The 23,977-nt window shown below is 36.2% G+C and overlaps 2 protein-coding genes, 1 long non-coding RNA gene and 1 pseudogene across 3 annotated transcripts; 1 reads left to right on the plus strand and 3 right to left on the minus strand.

The window, feature by feature from the left end:
- Positions 1 to 5,696: 5,696 nt before the first annotated feature.
- On the minus strand, positions 5,697 to 7,412 carry LOC123667317 (zinc finger BED domain-containing protein 4-like). The gene has a single exon (XM_045601268.1). It carries the CDS (start codon positions 7,410 to 7,412, stop codon positions 5,697 to 5,699), a length of 1,716 nt encoding a protein of 571 aa, XP_045457224.1.
- A 932-nt stretch (positions 7,413 to 8,344) lies between these two features.
- On the minus strand, positions 8,345 to 10,183 carry LOC123667318 (piggyBac transposable element-derived protein 4-like). Its single transcript, XM_045601269.1, has one exon. It carries the CDS (start codon positions 10,181 to 10,183, stop codon positions 8,345 to 8,347), a length of 1,839 nt encoding a protein of 612 aa, XP_045457225.1.
- A 2,094-nt stretch (positions 10,184 to 12,277) lies between these two features.
- Positions 12,278 to 13,761, plus strand: LOC123666786 (annotated as a pseudogene).
- LOC123666805 lies at positions 13,752 to 15,367 on the minus strand. Its single transcript, XR_006745345.1, has 3 exons — positions 15,270 to 15,367; positions 14,457 to 14,719; positions 13,752 to 13,953 (listed from the first exon to the last, which is right to left on the minus strand). It is a non-coding gene; the product is annotated as an uncharacterized LOC123666805 (long non-coding RNA).
- Between the last annotated feature and the right edge of the window lie 8,610 nt (positions 15,368 to 23,977).

Raw genomic sequence — 23,977 nt, forward strand, 5'->3', positions numbered from 1 at the left:
GAATGGAAAATGGAATAAATTTCTTATCCTCTTCCTTCCGGATGATTCCTATGTACCCAGGGGCTGAGGTACGATCGCTCAGTACGAGACCTAGGTTTTGGCCTGTTGTGTGCAACTCAGCAAATGTACGCACATCAGTTGGCATGTTATAAGTCCTACTCTTGGGCCACACTCGATTAGGGCTACCACCCCCCACTAAATAGTTTTGGAAGGCTTGGGAACTGCTGTTACTGCCGTAGCTGTCTCGATCTTGGGTTGGTCCTCTGACTTCACAGGATTAGGTGGTGGTTGCGGTAATCCTTCGACTTTCACTGGTGCCGGCTCTATTAGTTGGGCCTGGGTGGGACCTACCGATTTCTTCTCCTGCGCCTCGGCCACTGGTGACTCTTACTGCTCGCCAGTTGCCGCGCCGGAAACCGCCTTGCATAAAAAATCTAAGTTAGGCAGGTCCGGATACTCTGAGGGGGAGACAGCCCACAGCTGCTTCGTAAAGTTGGGCACAACAATCGGATTGCTGAGTATGAGGATAAATGCTGGGGTAGAGACGTCCCTGTAGTGGTATCGTAGTGAGGTGCAGAAAATGTTGGAGACAAAGCCATTATTCATGGGTTGCGGCCCGTTCCGGCTAACCGTCTATATGATCCAATTGTCCACTGATATGGGTAGAAAAGTGGGGTTGGTGCGGGGAAGAAGTGATAGAATTCGAGGTATACGCCTGAAAGTGTTTCCTGTTGAGGCGTACCAAGGCAGAGCCAGCCTGGTTTGGGTGGTGATCTCAACATGTGAGGCCTCGTTTTATGTATGAATAGTCCACTAATCACGCCACATACAAACTATACTTAAGATGCAGTATATTCAGAACAGTATTGATCTCTATTTTGCGAATCAAATGTGTCATAATTTAAATAGTCACCAACATATGAAATCATAGAATTGTACTTAATATTTTTTCCTTTAATCATCTTCCAAACTTTCTCACATGATTGAATAATTTTAATCAGACCATCTGATGGGTAAATCAAACCTCCCCTAATCCTTTTTGTTTATTAATGAACACAAGAAATTTTCTTTTACGCCTATCATTAATGATTGACAAATCAAACAATTTACTACTTTAATCACTTTCCTTGCTATAAATCCTGCAATATACACTGTTACGTGATATGTGTAATCATCTAATGGAGAATAAAATATATTACTTAACACAATCAACATCGTCTTCATTAATATGACGTATATCCATCACATTTCTTTCGAAATTCGGGGTGGTTACATTAACAGCTAACAGCTTCAGTGGTTTCTTTTGTTGAATTTACTGTCAGTATCTGATTAGGTACTTTAAAGTCTTCATTTTGTAGCTTAAGTTTTGAACGTATAAGATTTTTCTTGTAAGCAGATTTAGATTGAATGACATTAGGGTTATCATTAGGGTAGAGCGGGGCTTAAAGGTCCAATTTGACTATTTTGCATTATACCGTGAAAACCGAGCCTGCTATATCAAAATATATAATGCTATTCAAACAAACAGTTATCTGACTATGTTTAACTCAATTTTCGGTTGAATCATGATGATAGAAATGTATCATTTTCCAATTTTTCTAGACCTTGTCGTCTGTCTCTTTTTACCCCATAGTTGGGGTAAAAAGGGACAGCCAGGAGGCAAAAAGATCCACTATTTAATTTGTATTTTTAAAAGTTTTTATGAAATAATAACAATACTTGATTCAATAAAATTCGATAGTTTATTTTTATTCCAAAAACCAAAAGTAAAAAACAACTATTATTTTCACCTAAAAAAAAATCTTTTTCATACTTAGATTAAGTTTCATAATATTTAAGCAGTCTTTTATAACAAAAATAGTATTTTTTAACAAATAAAAACTATTTTCTTCTAGATTTTCTATCATATCACAATAACTGAAACATTACATATGAATAATTTCTAACCGTTGAGTTTTAACCACTACACAGTCTCAATACAACATAGTTAAAAAAAGATAACACTTATCCTTGTGAATTTTGCCATAATATGACTCAAATCTTTTAACTTATTTTACTTAATTATTTAGTCTTATAACATAAAAAAATCAAAATATGTTTTTTTTAAAGTTAAACAAAAATAAAATTCTTCTAATAATAACTATAACATAATTAACGTTTTTGGTATCTATATTTCATCTTAATCAGACTCATCGTTTCCTGAATCACAATTATTACAAACAAAGTAAATGCGATTTCTATTTGAAATACATTTTTCATGGGCCCATTGTTTGCAAAGATTACATTGAATCCAACCTTCACCTGCAACACTGTCACTGAACTTCTCGTAGCAAATCAAACAAAAGTATTCATCATCAGAGTTAGAATCACTGTCAATCTCTTGTAAAATTGCTTTTTTTACTTTCTCAACTTTTTTATTTGGTTTGCTTTTCTGCTTTACTCCTTTAGCCTTTTTCTTATTCAAGATTTCTTGTTCTTGACGTAGACTTTCTTTTTCTGGTGTATCCGTCAAAATAGCAGTTTTGCGGCGTTTTCTAACAATAGTTGACTTTCGTGGTCCGGCTTTAGGTAGCGGTCGTACAATTTCGGGCGAAAAACTTCCGTATGGATCAACTAATGTTGATATCGGTGCACCACATGATGTTGATGGCTGCGGTTCCAACGACGTTGTAGGTTGTGGATCAGACAATACTTTTGGCAAGGGAGTAGATGACGTTGAAGGCTGTGGTTCGTTTCTCAGATCAGACAATACTGTTGGTAAAGGAATAGACGACGTTGAAGGCTGTGGTTCATTTTCAGATGCCTTAGAGCGATCCGTTACATAAGTTGATGCAAAATCGTCGTCGTTAAATTTATCTTGGTTGAAGGGGAATATACCAGTTTTTTCGAATCCACTCATTATGTTACTCGGTGTTAAGGCTAAAGGTAAAGACGTGCGGACGATTCCAGGGATATCGTAGATAGTCATAGTTTTACCAGCGTTATTTCGCATCCATGCATCTTGAGCTGAAGAAAGATATCTTTTAAAAGGTCCATATACCGACACGTCGAGTGGCTGCAACTTGTGGGAACAATGTGGAGGAAAAGAGAGCATGACCACTCCGTTTTCTTTAGCCAAATCTAAAGTTGGTGCAGATAAATGTGAAGAATGGTTGTCTAAAACTAACAGAACAGGAGATTCTTTACTAGGCCTAACATGCTTGATAAAATGCTGCACGAATATGAAAAATTCGTCATTAGTAATCCAACCGCTAGAATTCCCCACACCAATGCAATCAGTAGGACCATCCCTGATGAAATGTTCTTGAAACTTTTTGCGAGGGAAAATAAACATGGGTGGAATCGATGAACCTGTAGCTGAAACCGCTACTAATAGGGTTACATTAGTTCCACGTTCACCTGATGTTACAGATCCTATATTTCGCTTTCCCTTAGCAGCAACTATTTTTGATGGCTTAGTGACCGTCGATACGCCAGTTTCGTCAGCATTCCAAATAGAACAAGCTGTAAATTTAAATCGGTCCATAACTTCTGCTAATTTCGTGTAAAACTCTTGCACATTAGATTTGTTGAATGATGTAGCTCTGCTGAGACTTGTTGCTTCAGGTTTTCTAATAGAGAGACTTGTATTTCGTTGAAGAAAAGCAGTCATCCAATCTCTACCGGCCATTTTGTTGGTATGCCATGTTTCCGGTACACTTATTTCGTATTTAATAGCACAGTCATAAGCCATGCGACGAACTTCTTTAGGACCTATGCCGTGGAAAATTTGTGCAAGTTTAAGCAAGTATTCTGTGAGACAGGCTTCTTGTTGTTTACTAAATACCTGCCTTGGAGAACCATAACCAAATCTCAAGTTGACAGGATCATTTTTCATACGCTTAATAAATCTTGACAATGAAGTTTTACTTAATTCATAGTCACGACATACCTGTCTCAATGATTTATTTTCATTGATAACTAAATCTGCGGCACGTTGCATTAACTCCACAGATTTTGTGCCCCGATCAGTTTTTCTTTTATAGTTTCGCATACTGAAAGAAAAAATATTTTTTATCTTATTTTGCCAATATATTAACGATGGGCTAAAAGGTCCATAGTGGACCTTTTTACCCCAACCATGTGTAAGTGTATTAACAGGTTATAAAAAAAATTACCGTTCAAACTAGCTAAAAAATGATAATAAATCGTGATAAACAAATAAATTACCTATACGAATAAACTTCGTTTAAGCATGGTCAACGAAATAACAGTGCTCGAAACTAAAAAGAATAATAATGAAAAAATTTACTTACGTTAAAATTTCGAGACGCAGTCGTATATCTCCTGCTAGCGATGTCGCTCGACTGCCGGCGATACCTTGTTACGTCTCCCGCGCACCCCTCTCACAACTTGTATAGTCGGAAAGAACGATATGTCACTAGGTTTTTAGATACTTATGTGGACCTTTATACCCGCGGACCTTTAAGCCCCGCTCTACCCTATAACCACCCCTTGCTCTCATTTTTTCAAAAAAATGTTTCAAGGAAGTCTTGGTTAATTTTATACAGACACATAAATCTGAACTTTTCTTTGCCACTTAAATCCTCAAACATGTTGAGTGCTCTTTGTAAGCCTATTATAAATCCAATGAAATCAGTTTTGCGGTAAAGTACTACAAAATTCCCATTAGATAGTTTTAAATTCATAACATAATCTAAACTAATTTCAAACATTTCTAAAACTTTATGAATAATAGCAGTACATAATGCTTTTTTGTAACCTGGTGCTAACGTAGAACGGCTATTCAATATGTCAAATATGTCATTGATGATGTTTATAAATTTTGCTGTAGCTGTACAGTCTTTAAAATCATCAACATTATCCTTATAGAACATTAACGCCAAAAGCACTTTCATTTTCTGTTTAGAAAGGAAAATATAGGCTGGTTTAAGTTTATTTGCAAGGTGTAAGCTATTTTCCGTTTGCAAATCAAGCAATAAGCTGAGGAACTTAAATTTTATCTGATTGTCACCTTTATCTATTAATATCTCCAAATCACCTAATTTATTTCATATGAGTTTGATCATATGACACAGGTCATTAAATATATTAACCCTTGTTGTTTAATATAAAATATGGTTTTAAATTACTTATAGAAAAGTTGCATCCCAAATATGACGCCATATTTATTTTTGATGCAGCACCATCAAAAGTCAGTCCACAAACATACACTTTGTTTTTATAGAGCATTTCTATTGCCATTTTGACAATACTTGGCTTTCCAGTTATTGATGTTATAAAAAAATAAGCAATAGGCAACGAACAATTCATATTACTGTAACCATCAGGATCAACGCTTGTGTTGCCAAAGGAAGACTGTCATTTGAAATATCCGTACCTCTATCAACATGACCTTTATATTTATTTGTACATCCATTCCAGATTATATTTAATGATATCAGTACAGCGTTTCACAAACGCACGTTAGCCCACAGACAGCCCGGCTCGTGCCTAGGGATGATCGATATTCGAAAAACATCGATGTTGACATCGATGTCATAATCGAAAAAAAAAAAGCCCGACATCGATATTCGATATTTATCGAAAACTGAACATCGATGTTGGATATCATCGATGATTTATGCAATAATAACTGACAAAAAAATAAAACACAGTGTAAAAGTTCGGAATTTATTAAGAAAGAGATCAAATGATTACATATTCCAATATTTTTTATCAATTGACTGCAGGAAGAGTAATTTTGATAAAGAAGAACCTTTTAATCTATTTCTTTGTTGATAAAGAGTAGAGCCAGCTTTTGAAAACAGTCTTTCGGATGGCGTTGATGTCGCGATAGTACTCAAATATTTCAGCGCTATTATTTTTAATTTCGGGTAAGTGGAACCGATGACATTATTCCAAACTTGGATAGGATCTTGTTTAAGATCAGATACTGTATTTTTCAAAAAGTAGCTTAACTCGGAAGGCATTTCGTGATCATGAGGGAAAGGCGTAGAGTTTTTGACATTTACAAGTTTATAATGTTCGCTCCACAAATTAAATTCTTCTGTTGGATCTGGCGAACCACTCATAACTTCTTCAATTACTTCTGCTTCCGTTGTAGTAGTTAGTAATTCTTTGACTAATTTGATTGCTTTCGAACATGCTACGCGGTCTTGAAAGTGAATATTTTTGAACCTTGGGTCTAGCAATGTAGATAAAGCAAGTATTTGAACATGTTCCGAGGGTAACAAGCGTTTACTGATTTCAGTCATTATGTTCTGCTTAAGATCCTGACCCATAGAACTGTTTGTTTTAATGTTGCTCATTTTTAAGTTTAGCATTCGTGTTATGGGAATAACTTTGCTGCTGGTAACGTAGTCTTCTCCACAGATTTCTTTAGTAGCAACTTCTATAGGGCGTAAAACTTCAAAAATTTCAGTCAACTCTTCAATACCTTTTGCAGTTATCATTGGAGGAGCACTTGTATGGCAATTAACAATTTGATTAATTATTGGTCGCAGTTCTAAAAGTCTTTCCACCATATAAAAAGTGGAATTCCAGCGAGTGCTGACTTCTTGTATTAATTTTAGATCAGAATGCTTTCGTAATTCATCACTCGCCACTACACTATGCTTAAACCAAGTGACAATCCTTTTGACAGATCCAATTAATTCTGGCAATTCCTTTGTTTTTGCGATTGATTTTTGAGCTACCAAATTAATTAAGTGAGCAAAGCAAATAATATGGCATTTTTTTCCAAATGAGATATCTACAGCTTTAACAACATTTGCTCCTCCATCAGTTACCACAGCGGATACTTTTTCTGGATCTATACACCATTCATGACATGTCTGCAACAGCATTCTTCCAATGTATTCAGCAGTATGTGATTCGGCTAACTCATAAACTCCTAGAGAGACTGATGCCATTGCCATACGTTCTTCTTCATAAAAGTGTATAGTGACACCAAGAAAACTCCTAGTCTGCATGGTATCTGTCCATATGTCGGTTGTCAGGGTAATATTACTACGTAGGCCTTTGATTTTATTTTTAAAAAGATTCTGTGTAACTTCATATCGGTTCTCTAGCATTTTCTTGAAAGTATGCCTGGATGGGACTTTATACAGAGGTGCAGCTGCTTTCATTAAGTTTAGAAATCCTTCATTTTCAACCATTTGAAACGGCTGTGAATCTTTGCAAATCATAAACAAGATAGCATTTGTAAGGCGAATTCCTTTAGCTCCATTTTCAGAAAATTCAGATATGCTCCTGAAACTCTGATTTAATGTCGGCTGAAATATTTTTGTGCGAATAGACGATGCACTTATGTCACTTGCATTAAAACTACAATCAGAATCAACTGAACTATTTTCATGTAAAGCAGAGACAGGTGCGATTATCTCAGCAGAAGTAGAAGCAGTTGGCATTACAGGTTTTACGAATGTCTCCTTAAATGATCTCTTGGCGCCTGTTTTATGAACTGTGTTCTCCTCGTTGCTATTTTTCCTAATAATGAACTATGCATTTTTTCAATGTGCAACTTAAGATTTGTGGTGTTGCCACAAGTTTTTATGATTTTATGGCAAGACCGACATCTGGCTTCATTATTTTCAAGTCTTTCAAAAAATTCCCAAAAGCGACTTTTTGGCGGCATTTTTAATTCTGTTCCTGTATTCCTGAAAACAAACAATGAAATTTAAATAAAATTCAGACACGAACTCGAAATAACCAGAACATGCAAAAATATTCATAGAAAATACACAAAATAAAATGTTCTGTCACCTTAATATACTATTTTCAATGCAAGCAAAACAGTAAGAATCCACACCACAGCCGTAAAAAAAGAGATAAATTGTCTATGGCCCGAGACATTCAAATTTTGCGCGAAAGAAAACGATAATTGTTTTGCTCTATGCTCTCTTTATCTCATATACAGCATTCATAACCTTAACCTCTCACGTCCCGCTAACGCAAAATGTCAAAGTTCACTGCATCCCGAGGTCCGCGCGCCGTCGACAACCGATATGCACGATATCGCGTCCACGGGCGTTCATAGTAGCAAACTGTGCCATATACAGGTTGATATTTTTTTGCATACATAACTACGAGTAGGTAGGTTAAGAGTAAAATCATAAATGAACTGCATGGATTTTGGTATTTTGTATGTAGGTAGATCATGACACTATTTATCCAAGAAAATATTCCTGTGATATAATTCCCTAGTTTTTGCCCCGGCCTCGCTTGCTAAGTCTTACCTGTATAGGGACAACGAAAACAACTTTTTTAAACTTAGTAGTTTTATTCAAATTAAAAAATAATCTTACATAATACACAAACAAACTACATAATAAACTTACATCTAAAGGTTATTGAGTGTATGGTAGTCTATCCAGCACTGCCCAATGCATAACGGAGCACGGCATTTCTGACACATAACCGTCACTTGGGTGCGGACCTGACGCGCTGTGCATCGCACGCAACGTCGTCGTATGTGCTGTGTAGGTTTCCCACGGATCGTTTCTGTGTGTACCGGATAATGGTCCGAAGCATTATCCAGCCGGACTAAAGCCGATGGCATTTGCCGTATTGGGTGTGCTGGCTCGGCCCTGGGGAACCGCTTGCACAATCCATCTGCTAAAGCATAGCGGAACTGCCTGTGCGTTAAAGTGGATGTGGTTGGATGTTTCTGGTACATTATAAAAGTGTTCAGAATACTGATGTTAAGCAGTCTTCTGAACACTTTTATGTACCACTTCAGTCCCCTTTTCCTTTCTAACAAGTACATGGATAGCTTCTGATCCTTAAGATCGACACCGCCCATGTACTTGTTGTATTCAGAAATGGAGACTGGCTTGTTTATATCCTCTCCTGCACGCCTGCCGGCTACAAGTTGATCATCATGGTAAGTTGAAATTGTGGCTACTAGTTGAACGTCTTTCCAGACTGTGAGACTTATGTCACCGCAATGACAACTCACCACATGACCACGCACCACATCCTCTCTAACATTTTTGATGAGAGCGGGGACATGGCGACGCCGCCTGTTCAACGTTCCAATGAGGTCTGTGCCGCGTTGATTCAAATACCTGGTAAGGGGTAACTGGTTATACCAGTTATCCATTACCAGGCAGTGACCAGCATCCAGGAACCCCTCCATAAGATTCAGCACTACTTTTTCAGTAGGGGCTGCAAACCCATCGATGGGTCCCTCGTGCATAGAGGAATTCTTCCCGGCATATATGATGCACCTAAGCATATATCCAGTCGTTGCTTCGCAAATTTCGAAACTTTTAATTCCGAACCGAGCCGCCTTAGTGCGTATGCACTGTACCCAGCTAAGGCGGCCCTTCCACAAAATCAACGACTCGTCTATGCTAAGGTGCTTATTTGGCGTATATAAGGTGCAAAACTTTTCATTACAGTGTTCAAGAATTGGGGTTATTTTTGCCACCTTTCTATCGTAACTCCGCGTGTTGTTTGACATGTGATCGTTATTCACAAAATGGAGGAAACGAGTAATCATTTGGAACCTGTTCCTGGACATAAGGAGTCGAAAGTCAGGCATACCCAAGATGTTGGTTGCCCAGTACTCAGGTATATGCCCTCGAGGATTGAGTGACATATACATGAGTACTGCGAAATATCTGTACATCTCTGGCACATTCGTCTCAACCCAAGTGTCCAGGTTCGCGCTGATATTACCGCTTTCAGAAAGCTTCGCGATGGTCTGCCAGGCATACTTATTCGTCTCCTTGACAATGTGATCCATAATGGTCGAATCCCATACAAGCATAAAGAGCTCGAAAGGCACTTGTGTGCCGGCACTATCAGACAGCCCGGGCGTTCTCTGATATTCCATTTCTTGCCCATGAAACGTCGAATAATCTTGGCTCCAATCGAAACTAACGGGCATATCACCCCCACCAACTTCTCTGCTGGGCTCAGCTTCCTCGGCCTCCACCACTGCTTGTGCAGATTCGAGTTCGCGGAGTTCTCTCACTACCGCTCTCATCCCTGCATAATCTTCAAATTCATTCTCGTCGTCGTCGTCGGTACCAATTTCTACTTCGCTGCCAGAATCTTGCAGGTAGTCAAACGATATCGAAATCCGACGACGACGCTGAGGGCGGCGGGTAAGCCTGCGAGGGCGGAGGTTTCTATTGGATGGGGTAGACGGCACTACCGGCGTAGACGGCATTGCTGGCGTAGACGGCATTGCTGGCGTATTGGCAACGGTCGGTGTCACCGCAGGATTCCAAGTCTAAGGAAATAATGAAATAATTGGAATATAGTTAGGAAAACTGACCATAAAACTTAACTCTAATAGATGTAAATATTGACACTTACTACCACTCTGTCTTCAACCCGTTCACCTAAGAATGGGCTCCCGATAATATTTATGTGACCGCCAGGTGTTTGACACACATTATATATGGCAAAAAGCTGGCGAGGCGCGTCGTCGGTAGGCTCTGGGGCGGACATCGCGATGGGAGCGTTCACAAGAGCCGTGCGTTCTTCGTCGTCTCTTAGTTCCATCTTAGAAAAAACAATAAAGCATATTACCACACTAGCTGTGTCCCGCGGTTTCACCCCCGTAAGTCCCGATCCCGTTTGAATATCGGGATAAAAGGTACGCTTTATGTTATTCCTGGTCTCCAGCTATCTACATACCGAGTTTCATCGCAATCGGTTCAGCGGTTATTGTGTGGAGGAGTAACAAACATACACATACACACACACGCACACACAAACTTTCGGTTTTATAATATTAGTAAAGATAATACTTCCATACGTGTGTTTCCTGTCACTTTGTATAGAATAAAGTTAACACAATATAAGTGTTTAGAATAATTTACCTACTGATAGTAATAAAAATAGAAATTACTGTAAAGTTCATTTTTCTCTTCCCTTCGTATAACGAAGACTCGAACAAAAATGCATAGTCGAGAACATCCTGTATGCAATTAGTGTAAACAACAAAATGGCGGCCATTGTTTTTTCGAGCACACAGATTCAAACTTCAAAATGGATTATATAGCTCATTTACACTTTATTTATACATATTTTGACTTTAAATAATAACTACAATAACTTATTTCATTAGTAAATAAAGTTACTTACCGATTCATCCATATTTCACACAAAACACACGAAAAAACTGCACTACGACGTCACTTGTTTCGATGATAAAAAACGACTAATTTCAACTGTTCAGAATTTTGACCTACCTGTTCATACATGTAAAATACAAGCGAAAATATACCTTCTGCTGACAGAAATTAAGCAGAAACTCGCATGAAGTCATAGGACTCGATATCGCGACTTTGGGACGCAGAGAACACTTTTCAGCCGACCGGATATCGCGTCATCGGGACGTGAGAGGTTAAAAAATAACAATTTCGTTTAGCATGCACAGAAAGCAAACAGATGAATTCAATATTTAGAAGTCAATCAATAAATACTTACATATTGTTGTATTTCACGTAATATTATATGCACAATAATAGAATACTATCAAATGAGTAAATTAAAACAGCCGACGCACGCACAACAAATTTTTTTATCAATAAACGAATGGGAGGGGTCAGGGGAGTGAGAGAGAGCGAGCGAGGAGACGACGAAGAACGTACGACGAATAAAAGGAACGACCGGTGCGCCCTGAATGAATGAATACGCGTTCAAAGTTCAAAATAAACTTGATTTGTGTTGTGGATGCGTTCATAAAAGACATATTTTGTTTCGTAACTTCGTAAGTTGCATTGGTCGTGTCGTGCGTGAGGCCGTGAGTTAACATCGATGACAGATGCCGTTAACATCGATGTTACGATATTTTTCGTATAGCAATATCGATGTTAAAACAGCGATGTTTTTGCTTTCAACATCGATGATCATCGAACATCGATGTTCATCGAGCATCCCTACTCGTGCCTCGTAGGGCGTGGGGCGTGGCTTTCACCCTGTAACGCCCTAGCTTCATTTGCAGACTCATTATGAAGTAAATATGTATTGGAATTTTTGTCAAGTCAGTGAACATTGTCATGGATTTTTATTATCTACGGGTACTTATGATTTACTAAAAAAACCTTTGATTTTTATTCGAAAAAACGAAACCTAACCTAAACCTTTTCTTTTAGCCATTTCGTCAATACTTATACTAACAAATATTTTATGCTCTGTATTTTCTGCCAATGCTTCTAAAGTGTCAAAGCTTTCAGATGTAAATCCTGGCTCTGCATAACCTTTTTATACCAGCGTGACAATGTAGCTAGTTTGAAATAAAATTAATTTCGAGTGAAAAATAATGGCAGACTCAAGTTCAAGTAGCAGTTCAAGTGATATTGCTCTTTTGCAACAATTAAGTGACTGGGAATCTGACGAGGACAATGTGCCCGGTACAAAGCGTGTATATGAAGACCGTATTAACTATTTTCATAAATATTACGATTTCGATTTTGTCTATAGGTTTAGATTAAGCAAGAGTGCAGTAAACGATTTACTCACCGAAATATATCCATTTTTAAGAGTAACCTCAAAAAGGGTAAGTTCTCTTTATTCTAAAGCACATATATTTAATTGAATTTTTAAGAAATTGATATCAATTTTTATATTTCATTGTGAATAAACTTTATATTTATGGCGCTTTTTAGGAACCATGGAGTGCCACCTCTACATCAACTTTTTTTGACATTGAGATTCTACTCATTGGGTACCATGTTGGTTGCGGTACCTGATTACATAGGAGTTTCAAAATTTTCTGCAGGACGTATAATAAAAGATGTATCACAAGCTATTGCCAGACTTTACCCAAAGTACATATACATCCATAACAACACACAGGAAGATTTCTACAAAATAGCCAGATTTCCTCGTGTATTAGGTGCGATAGATGGAACACATATTCTAATGCAATCACCGGGTAAGTACATAGTACAAGTGTGTGGTTTTTGTTAATAATTTCTTAGAAAAAAGTAAAAATTCCTACAGATACTAATTAAAATATTTTTTCAACAGATTCTAATATTGGTGAAGAGTTTAGAAATAGAAAATCTGTTTTTTCTCTAAATGTTCAAGGTGTCTGCGATGCTAATTTAAAGTTCATGAATGTTGTGGCTAGATGGCCAGGGTCAACCCATGATGCTACAATATTTAACAACTCAGAGCTACGAGGTAGCTATTACATATATATATATATTATATGTTACTTATTACTAGTAATTAAAATAAGAGTAAACTCATATCACATACAAGTTATCAATTAAATTTTATTTTTAGCTCAGTGTGAAAGTGGTGTTTATGGCAATCGATGGCGATAGTGCATATCCATGCAAATCCTACCTTTTAACAACCATTACTGAATACACAATGTAATAATGACATAGACTACAACCGAGCACACATTCAAACTAGAAATACTATAGAAAGGTAATGAATCTACAATCAACATTGGATTTATTAAATATTAAGAACAAAATTGATTCACTGTTGGTTATAATTTACAGTTGTTTTGGAGTTTGGAAAAGAAGATTCCCAGTTTTGTCATTAAAAATAAGGCTATCTATGGAAACAACACAGACTGTAGTTGTTGCTACTTCTGTGTTGCATAACATTTGCAGACAAAAAATTTACAGGAAGTCGAACCAGAAATAGATATACCCAATTTGAATATAATTATTAATTCTGCAAATGTTCCGGATTCTCATTCTTTAAATCAGATTCAAGAACGTCAATCGTTAATTAATAATTATTTTAGGTAAATAAAACAAATGTTTTAAAACACTTTATTATAATTTATTTATGTTCTTCCAATTTCCTTTCCTTCTCAAGAATATCTAATTCTAACTTTCTTTTTTTTAAAACAATTTCCTCTTTTTGCTTTTTTTTTTGAATCGTAATACTCCGCAATGGCCCGATTCCTATTTTTGACTGACATCTTTATGTCCTCAGCCAGATTTTGGCGTTTTAACTTTCCTAAAAATCATATTAAGCAGTCATATTAGTATACAAGTATAACACTGAGGTAAAGGATTTTGTGGTTATGTACTAAAAGAAATATTTCTACCTTCTCCAGAGACAACAGTTATGAAATATTCATAAATTATAAAAATTATGTAGAAATAGAAACATACTGTTTGAACAAGTCATTTATTATAAAAAAATTACTTAAACAAACATTTTTTACTATAATTTACCATCACCACCACTATGAATTAAGCTAAAAACAAACTAGTTCCAGTTAAATTGCTTTGAAACTAAAATATTTCAAACATCAAGTATAATATATATATGCACCTTTACTAAAATAAATAAAATAAATCAAGTACATGTAAGCATAAACATGTAAGCTTCATTTTTCCTAATAAAGAATAATTCCCAGTTTTAGTGTACCGCTCTCCAAATAACATATATGAAATAAATAAACAAAGTAGTTAGACATGTCTATATAGAACTCAATAACAAGCAACCATATGCACCTTTGCTAATGGTGGATGCAAAAAAAAAACTTTTTGGACTTTGGGGTGTGCGGGGACAAAGCAGGCGAAGCAATAACTGGTGGAGCGTTCTCTATATATGGTACATCCACAACCACTGCTTCCTGCACCATTTCTTCCACCTCCTCGACCACAGCATCACCACCAAACGGAACGCTATAACCTTCACAGGTCGAACCTAAAATGGCTGCTACTTTATCCAGCGCTTCATCTGGTGGAATGTATTCTGGTTTTCCACCTCCAGTCTGAAAGTTGAAGGGTGTTATCAGTAATGTTACTGTCCGACTGCATTCACCAGTAGTCATTTCTTATTAAAATATACTTTATTTTTGGAAGACAAATTGCATTAATTTTACATTTACTATTTAGATAAAACAGCTTCATATTAGGTGTCTACATCAATGATTTATTCTATATATACACAAATGTTAATGTTTAATGTAATGTTTTCAAAATCATCAATATGACGTAAAATTTTGACACAATAATGACAAAGCCATCACATCCAATCAAAGTAAGAACTTTCCAAATTCCATATAATTTCAAGTTACATGAATGGCAATTGCATCTCCGTTTCGTCCTATTCTGCTGAGCAAAGACCCCTTGGTTCTTCTTTTCTTCTCAACTCAATGCAATTTCCAAACACTAATACAAATAAGACCCATAATATTGGTAAATACCAACTTCCAGAACAACTATACAAATGTTGTAAACATTATATAAAGTAATAATAAGACTTCATTGATGTATATTTTTCAATCAATATCTTTTTCAATGACTTTAATTTTTACTTACATGCTTTATTGTAAACGAAATGTTATCACTCTGCTTTGAAGTAGATGGCTGTGGTTCTATTTTTTTGTTGTATAGTCCTTTGTTTGGTCAAGACACATAAAATAACTCCAATAGCACTCCTGTTCCTTGCTGGTCCAGGTTTTGGTAAATTTTTTTATTCTATAATGAAAAGAATAAAATATGGTGATAAATTCATTTACAGGAAGATAAACTACCATTTACTAACTACTATACTTAACATATTAACTGCCCAAGGCATATAGTACACCTACAGCAACTACAGCAAGACGTCCAATGAAATAAATATATAGTAAATAAATAGCAAAAATAATAAATAGCGAAAATAATAAATAAATATATAATAATAAGCGAAAATAAAAAATAATAAATAGCAAAAATAATAAATAAATAGCGAAATCTGATATGATAGATGTACTGTAATTGTAAACAACCAAACTTGTATAGTCGCTGTTTACGTACCGGGTCCGGTGACCAGGCTCGGTAAGAATGGCCGGGCCCGGTTTGCAATCTCTAGTAGGTACCTAGCTTCTGTTCACGTAGTGGTCGCTTATCGAACAGACAGACAGAGTTACTAGGATATGGATTAATATTATGGATATGGATTAGTATGGATTGATAAAAGATTCTACTTACGAGACTTGATGTACTCTGCCGTGGGACGCATACACTGCTTAAAAATTCTGCATGTTTAAACCAGTACAGGGTCGGTACATAGACATCGTCAGAAGAGCAACCGCTTTTAGTAGACTGCTTTATTGTGGTTAATTCTGTTGTATACCGGGTCCTTATAGTTTTTATTTTATGTTTAATATCTTCTTCAGTAATCTCTAAGTTTAAATCACTGATTAGAGATTTTATAGAGTTTGCCCGCATTGTTCGGTCTTTGTATTCATCAATTTTGTGGTTCCAAAGGCATTGATAATTTTTAAAGTTCTCCAAAAAAAGTAATGTATTTTGATCGTTCCACTTGAATACCATTTTGCCGCATGAAAACAATATAATAACACACAGAAAAAAATATAACTTCGTCGACAACGTGATGTCCGTCGGCTACAGGACTCGAAACAAAATGGCCGAATCCGAATGAACGTTCTCTCAGTGTTCAGACCGTTCATTTCTCGTTCATTCGGAGTGGGAATGAAAGATACCGGATGCCAATATCCAACACTGTTGGATCGGTTCACTAATGAATTCATTCGGCACTCGTGTTTCATTTTTTGTTCAGACATTTCATTTCGAGTGAAATGTACCGAATGAAAGGTGAAAATGAACAAAAAATGAACCGTCTGATATCACCTATAACGACGTACAATACACTCAGTAACAAAATGGATTCCGACGAGAAAACACTGCTGTTGACTTTGTTACTTCGAAGACGCCGGAGACGAAAACGAAAACATAGACGAATTTGGGAGGATCCATAATCAATTAATCGAATGTAAGAGAGCGACTACTTTGTGTTGTTTTACAAACGAATCAAAAATAATCCAATACAATTTCGTTCCTTCCTGCGAATGTCAAGACTTACATTTTATGAATTGTTGCATCTGATAGAATCTGACTTAAGACATGAAGACACACATTTAAGATTATCAGTGTCACCTGAAAAAAGGCTCGTAATCACTATACGGTATGTTTCTAACATTAAATAAGTACACAGGATATAATTAATTATACTTGTTTATTATTATTAATCGGTGCACCTACAAATTATCAAAATAACGATGGTTTTAACACATATAATGCCGTACTAACAAATGAACTAACTGTATTTTTTTTTTGTAAAATACGGTCATGGAATGTGAGGAATGTCTTAATTCACTATTTTCGTTACATTTTACATAATGTAATAGTGAAATAAATAAATAAATAATGGTGGCTGCCATATATGGCTGACGCGGCGCCACTGTAATAAAATTCTCAATGGGGCCGCGTCAGCCATTTTGTCAGCCATATGATTTCAAAAGCGCGCGAAACAAACGCGTCGCTCGCCGCCGCCGGCGCCATTTTGATTGTTTAGCAGCCTGTGTTTGCCCCCCGCGCGTCATTTGTCGCTGTGCATCGAAGGAGACTGCAGTAAATAGTTGTTCAGTTAGTGATTTAGCAAGTTATTAGTTACTGATTTGTGATTTTCAACAAAAAATGGAAGATTTTTATGATGATTTGGACTACGAACTATCGCAATTAGATTTAACAGTGTATAATCAAGAATGTAACACATTATCAAATAGTGATGCTACACAAGTATTTGACGTTGATCTCGATGATACAGTATCAATCGCACGGACCAAAAATCATCATCGACGCCAGATTTTATCCGACAGTGAAGATGATCAGATTCCCGTGTTACCAACCTCACGAAATACTGAAGTATGGTTCAATCCGTTGGGTAAGCAACCAAGTATTATTCCATATACTGAATGTCCTGGGCTTAAGCCATTTTCATTGCGATCCAGCATGAGTTCAGCTAAACCAGCAGAATTTTATTCATTGCTAGTACCTGACAGTATATTCGAGTACATAGCCGAAGAAACAAATCGCTTTGCTTTACAAACCTTGAACAAAAGTGCAACAAAATCATACCGAATGCAGAAATGGATGCCAACAAATTGCCATGAAATTAAACGGTTCTTTGGCATTTTAATTTGGATGGGGATAGTGAAACTACCTCAACTATCTTTGTACTGGAGCACTAACAAATGTTTTGAACAGAAATTTGTCAAGTCCATTATGAGCCGAAATCGATTTGAACTCATTTTGAGGATGTTGCACTTTGCCAATAATGAAATAAATCACAATAAGGAGGACCGATTGTTTAAAGTTAGACACTTATTAGATATGCTAAATGCTAATTTTAAATGTCATTATACACCTAATCAAGAAATGTGTGTTGACGAAAGTCTAATCCCATTTCGTGGCCGTGTTATTTTTAGGCAATACAATAAAAATAAGCGACACAAATATGGGATAAAACTTTTTAAGCTGTGCTCAAACCCAGGATACACTGTAAAAGTGCAAGTTTATGCTGGCAAAAATTATGAAAATGTCAATACTACTCCGACTAATGTTGTCCTTGCCTTGTGTGACGATTATCTAAATAAAGGACATACGGTTTGCACAGATAATTGGTATACCAGTTTGGATCTGGCACGAAAACTACTAGCGGGACAAACTCATCTCATAGGCACACTTAGAAAAAACAGACGAGGTTTACCTCAAACAGTTGTCCAAACAAAACTGAAGACAGGAGAATTCTCAGCTCAAGAAAATGACGACGGAATAACAATTATGAAATGGAAAGACAAGCGGGATGTACTGCTGCTGTCTACTAAGCACTCCGTAAGTTTCAGAAGAATAACTAAAAAAGGAAAAGAAAAAATTAAACCGAAGATTGTGGTAGATTATAATCATGCAAAATCAGCGGTTGATCTGTCAGACCAAATGTCCTCTTACACAACCCCTCTTCGGAAGACAACGAAATGGCCCAAAAGATTGGCGATGGAGTTATTATTGAATACAGCGATTGTAAATTCATATATTTTATATAAATTAACAACCAAGAAGAAGCTCTCTGTCGTCCAGTTTAGAACCGCGTTGGTTGACTACCTCGTGCATACAGGAGTCCCGGAAACTAGTGCCTCCTCTAGACCTAGGCGAGTAAAGCATGAATTGAAGAAAAGGCAAGGATTGGCCTCTGCCTGTCGTAAATATTGTGTTAGGTGTTATAAAGAAAACTGTGCCCAATTTGGAAGAGTTCATGCTCGAAATAAAACCAAAAGAGTGGTAACATACTGCGAAGACTGCCCGAATGAGCCACACTATTGTATCAGCTGTTTCAATATAAACCATAGATATGTTTGAGTTTAAACGTGTTTGAACATGATGATTGATGTAGAATTGATTTATTATTTTGCCAATGCCAACTTAAATATAAATAAAAGCAATTAAAACATTTACCTATAAATTTTATTTGCAAAAACCAACTATTTTTGTAATCACTCTTTTGTTTTCGAAACTTCCACTTACAAACTTGATATTTCTCAAAATGTAAGTAAAAGTGTCAATGCCATCATTACAGTTATAATTTACTAGGCCTTGTCAACCATACTACATATAGTTTAACATAAAAAACGTGGCTGACGACGAAAAATCGTGCTTTCAAAACAAGCATATTCCGTCAGCCACATATGGCTGACACGGCCCAATTGGTTTGGAAAATGTCAGCCATGTGTGGCTGACAAGGCATTATATGTGTTAAGAAATATTATTCTGAAAATAAATCACTATAAATAGTATATTCAGCGTTACTGTTCTCGTCATAAACACTTGGGGAAGAATTAATTTGTTGCAATGAATTAGTTCGGGGTGGCTCTGGACTTGTAAAATATCCTGGACTTGGACAGTTTGGAGGATAGCTGTTAGACATATGCTTGTATTTTTTCAAAACCCCCATGATTTCCATTTTTGCATCAATTTTATAGTATGGATGAATTGATTTTAGATCTTCAACCAGAGACAACGCAAAGTTATATTCGGATTCACTTTTACCACTTCTTTTGTCTTTATTCATCCTCTCGTCCATCCTTTGTATTAACTTTGTAATCATTTTATCCTCAGCATCATCAGATTTTTTCTTCTTCTTCCTAATAAATCCCTAGAAAATAGTGGTAAAAAGAGAAAAAAAGGTGTTCGTAATGATCAATCTTATCAACGTAACCTTATCAAAAAAGCTAAGGTATCCGGAGAAGCTCATACGAATTGGCGTGGTCGTTATGTCCCGTCTAAAAATGATCCTGATTTTATTGATATGAACTAGTAAGTTTGCAAGTTTTAACAGTCAACATATTTTAACTTATTATTCGGGCTATTGTTGAACTAACAAAACCATGTTTATTTCAGTTGCTACAAGGAATGTATCAAGATGATTGCGAATAAATCAGGCAAGTCAAGTATTGATGATATATTGGTTTCCTTCTACAAGATGACCTCCAAAAATGAGCAAGATTTCTCATATTGTTTTCTAATGTTTACGCGAGTTTTACTCATTTAATAAAACACTTTTTTCGGATTTTATCGCGGTTTATTGTTAACTTTTGATTCCCGACGTTTCGGATGCTTTACAGCAACCATGGTCACGGGAGGACTGGAGGTCCTCGAAGGAATCCGAAAAAAGTGTTTTATTAAAGGAAGGAGTTCTACTCTGCCAACAGAGCGAAAACCGAAAGGGAAAAACCTTGATTATTTCATATTAGTAAACCGCCAGAGGATCAAAGTGTGTAAAAAAGCTTTTATGAATGTTCACAAAGTAACAACTAAACGTATTCGTCGAATTGCAAATCTTCTTGAATCAGATATTATGCCCCTGGACCAACGTGGTAAACATCCTTCTGCTAACGCCATATCATCAAGTGTCTGCTCTAAAATTCATGAGCATATCTCATCGTTTCCCCTTAAAGAATCTCATTATTCATCTTATATTAAATATTATTTATCTGCAGATCTTTCTGTTAAAAAAATGCATTCCCTTTTCAAAATTAAATACCCTGATTTAGATGTTAAATATCACTTTTACTGGCAATATTTTGTTACTAATTTTAACTTATCTTTCGGACGGCCAACTGTAGATGCTTGTACTAGCTGTGAAGCAATAAAAACTAAGTTGCATAATAAAAGCTTGAATGATAATGCTAAAAGAACCTATAATGGTGAGCTTATGGTTCACTTAAATAGGGCTAAAAAGTTTTATAAGCAGATACAAAATTGTACAAAATTATCTAAAGAGAATAATAAAATTCTTTCAATAAGCATAGATTTTATGGCTGTCACTGATTTGCCACGTATACCTGTACAGGATATTTACTACTACAGACAGCTTTCTGTAAATACATTTGGCATTTATAATTTCGCAAATGATAAAATACATACATACGTATATCATGAAGGTACAGGCCACAAAGGTCCTGATGAAGTTTGTTCTATGCTGCTGCATTACTTTAACAATTTTTTGGACCAAGACTATGATGAACTAAACCTTTTTTGCGATAACTGTGCTGGGCAGAACAAAAATCATTCAATGATAAGGTTCATGATGGCTCTGGTTGAAACAAAGGTTTTCAAAAAAATTAATTTATACTTTCCGATCCGGGGCCACTCCTTTTTGCCCTGTGATCGTGGATTTGGTATAATAAAAAGAAAGCTTAAAACTATTGACAGAATCTACACAATAAATGATTATGTTGAAAAAATAATATTAGAATGCTCTAATATTCATGAAAAATTTATTGTATATTTAATGAGTCAAAATGACATTTTGAATTTTCAAAGTTGGTATCAAATATTCTTTTATAAAACTAAAGTGGCAAACAATACTTTGCCTGGTCAAATTAAAGAAAAGTTTAGCATTTCCAAGTATCATGAATTTAATTTTAATTCTGATGAGCCCCATTGTGTGACAGTTAAAGAATTTATTAATGGTTTTATATCATTTCAATTTATCTTAAGAAAAACCAATGTACCCGATCTTCAATTACCAACAGAAAAAATGTATTCTGAAACTGTACCAATAAAAAAGAATAAAATGGATGATCTAAAAAAGCTTAAAGATTACATTCCAGATGAAGCAATGGAATTTTGGGGTGCTATTTATGATTGGTCAGTGGAATAATGTAATAAAAATTTAATTCGGTGATTAACTGTTGTTTTATTTTAAATTAATTTTTGTATGAAAATAATAGTGTTAGTTGTTAAAAGGGCACAATGTCATGTTTATTTCAAAAAGGACACTTGTTCTTGATTTTGTAATACATATTTCTCAAAAACTATTTATCAATATGAATTTTTTTTCAGACAGTTTTAGGATTATAAGTATTCTATCTCATGTGCGAAAACTATTATCCTCTTCTATGTATTTAAAAAAATATAATGTTTTTTGTGTCTCCTGTAAAATTTTAACCTAGAGAATACAGTGTGACAAGTGCCCTTTTAGAAATCATCGATTCAGCTACGGTTTCTTCCAGAAACATTCCACCTCAGTGCATGGACGTTCCTCTAAGCGACGATGAGTTCACATGAGGAATGCTACTGCATGTTTGCAGCCACCAGCTGAAGCTGCATAATCAAAGTACTGACAGGTAACAATTTTACCCTTATTCTCGTCTCTTACCAACGTAACGTCGTAATAGCTGCTCCCCACCTTGTGCTCAGGACAAATCTTATATTTTATTGTGCATAAGCCTGACTCGAGACGCAGTCCCACATATCCAATGGCATCATCACCATACGATTCCTTTGCAGACCTGCAAAACTAAATAAATTATAGCAAAAGTAAATAAACGAAAACGAAACTACAGCAAACTAACATCTATTGTTTTAATTTATATTTGGTAGTTTTAAATGAAACTATTCTGTTCGGTGAACAAACTTCGAAAAACGTTTTTTTTTTGTTCCTGACATTAACAAAGAAAAATAAATAAAAATTTAAAAAACATTCTATTATCATCACTACATAGTATAAAACAAAGTCGCTTTCTCCGTCCCTATGTCCCTATGTATGCTTAAATCTTTAAAACTACGCAACGCAACACCCTCATTTAATTTTTGTATCAATCCTTGTTCGCTATTCGAACTCTGAGCGATTTGGGCCCAGTTACGCGGTCTGTCAATATGGTTCACTCGCGTCACCGGCAGGTTCCTGCTCAGATAATCAGCGTGCGGCATCAGTACGCCCTTCCTGTATTCAATAGAAAAATTATAGTCTTGCAAGTGCACCCACCAACGTGCGACCCTAGGAAGTAAATATTTTTTTCGTTCTGTGGCCTTCAGAGCATTACAGTCAGTAATAATCTTGAATTTAATACCTATGAGATAGTGTCTTAAATGCTGTAAGGCCCTGGCGACCGCTAAAGTTTCCAGTTCATACGAGTGGTACCTACATTCAGCCCCTTGAGTAGTTTTGCTAAAGTAGGTGACCACGCGTTTCTTACCGTCACTATGAGTTTGTAGTAATACTGCTCCATACCTCACACTGCTAGCGTCGGTTTATATATAGTTCAGTAGCCAGAGCTGGGTCGAAAATTGGTAGTACGGGCTCGGTCGTTAATCTGTTTATCAGATATTGACGAGCAAATTCCTGTTCCGATCCCCATACAAATTTAGTATCCTTCTTCAACAAGCGAGATATACTTACGGTTTTAGATGCATAGCCTTCGATATAGCGACGGAAATACCCAGCTAGGCCTAGGAATTGACGAACTTGCTTCACGTTACTTGGAGCTGGGGAGCTTACTAACGCTGCCACCTCACCTGGGCTCGGCTTAACCTGACCGTGAGATATAATGCGACCCAGGTATTCTACTTGAGATGTAAGAAAGAAACATTTTTGGAGGTTAACCCGGAAGAACCCGGCGTCTGTCAATGTTTTGAAAACTTCGCGAAGTAATGTTATCCCTTCTATAATAGTTTCACTCATTAAAAGAACGTCATCAACGTAAACTAAAACACTCCCAGCTTCGATTAATTTTCGAAGAGTGTTATTAATTATCCTTTGGTAGACCGTAGGGGAATTGCACAGTCCGAATGGCATTTTAATAAATTCATACTGACCTTCGGGGGTCACGAAACCAGTTTTATGAATTGAAGATTCGTGAATGGTTATCTGATAGAACCCGGAAGCCATATCTAGACACGAG

This window comes from Melitaea cinxia, chromosome 27 (genome assembly GCF_905220565.1).
Source record: "Melitaea cinxia chromosome 27, ilMelCinx1.1, whole genome shotgun sequence".
Taxonomy (NCBI): Eukaryota; Metazoa; Arthropoda; class Insecta; order Lepidoptera; family Nymphalidae; genus Melitaea; species Melitaea cinxia.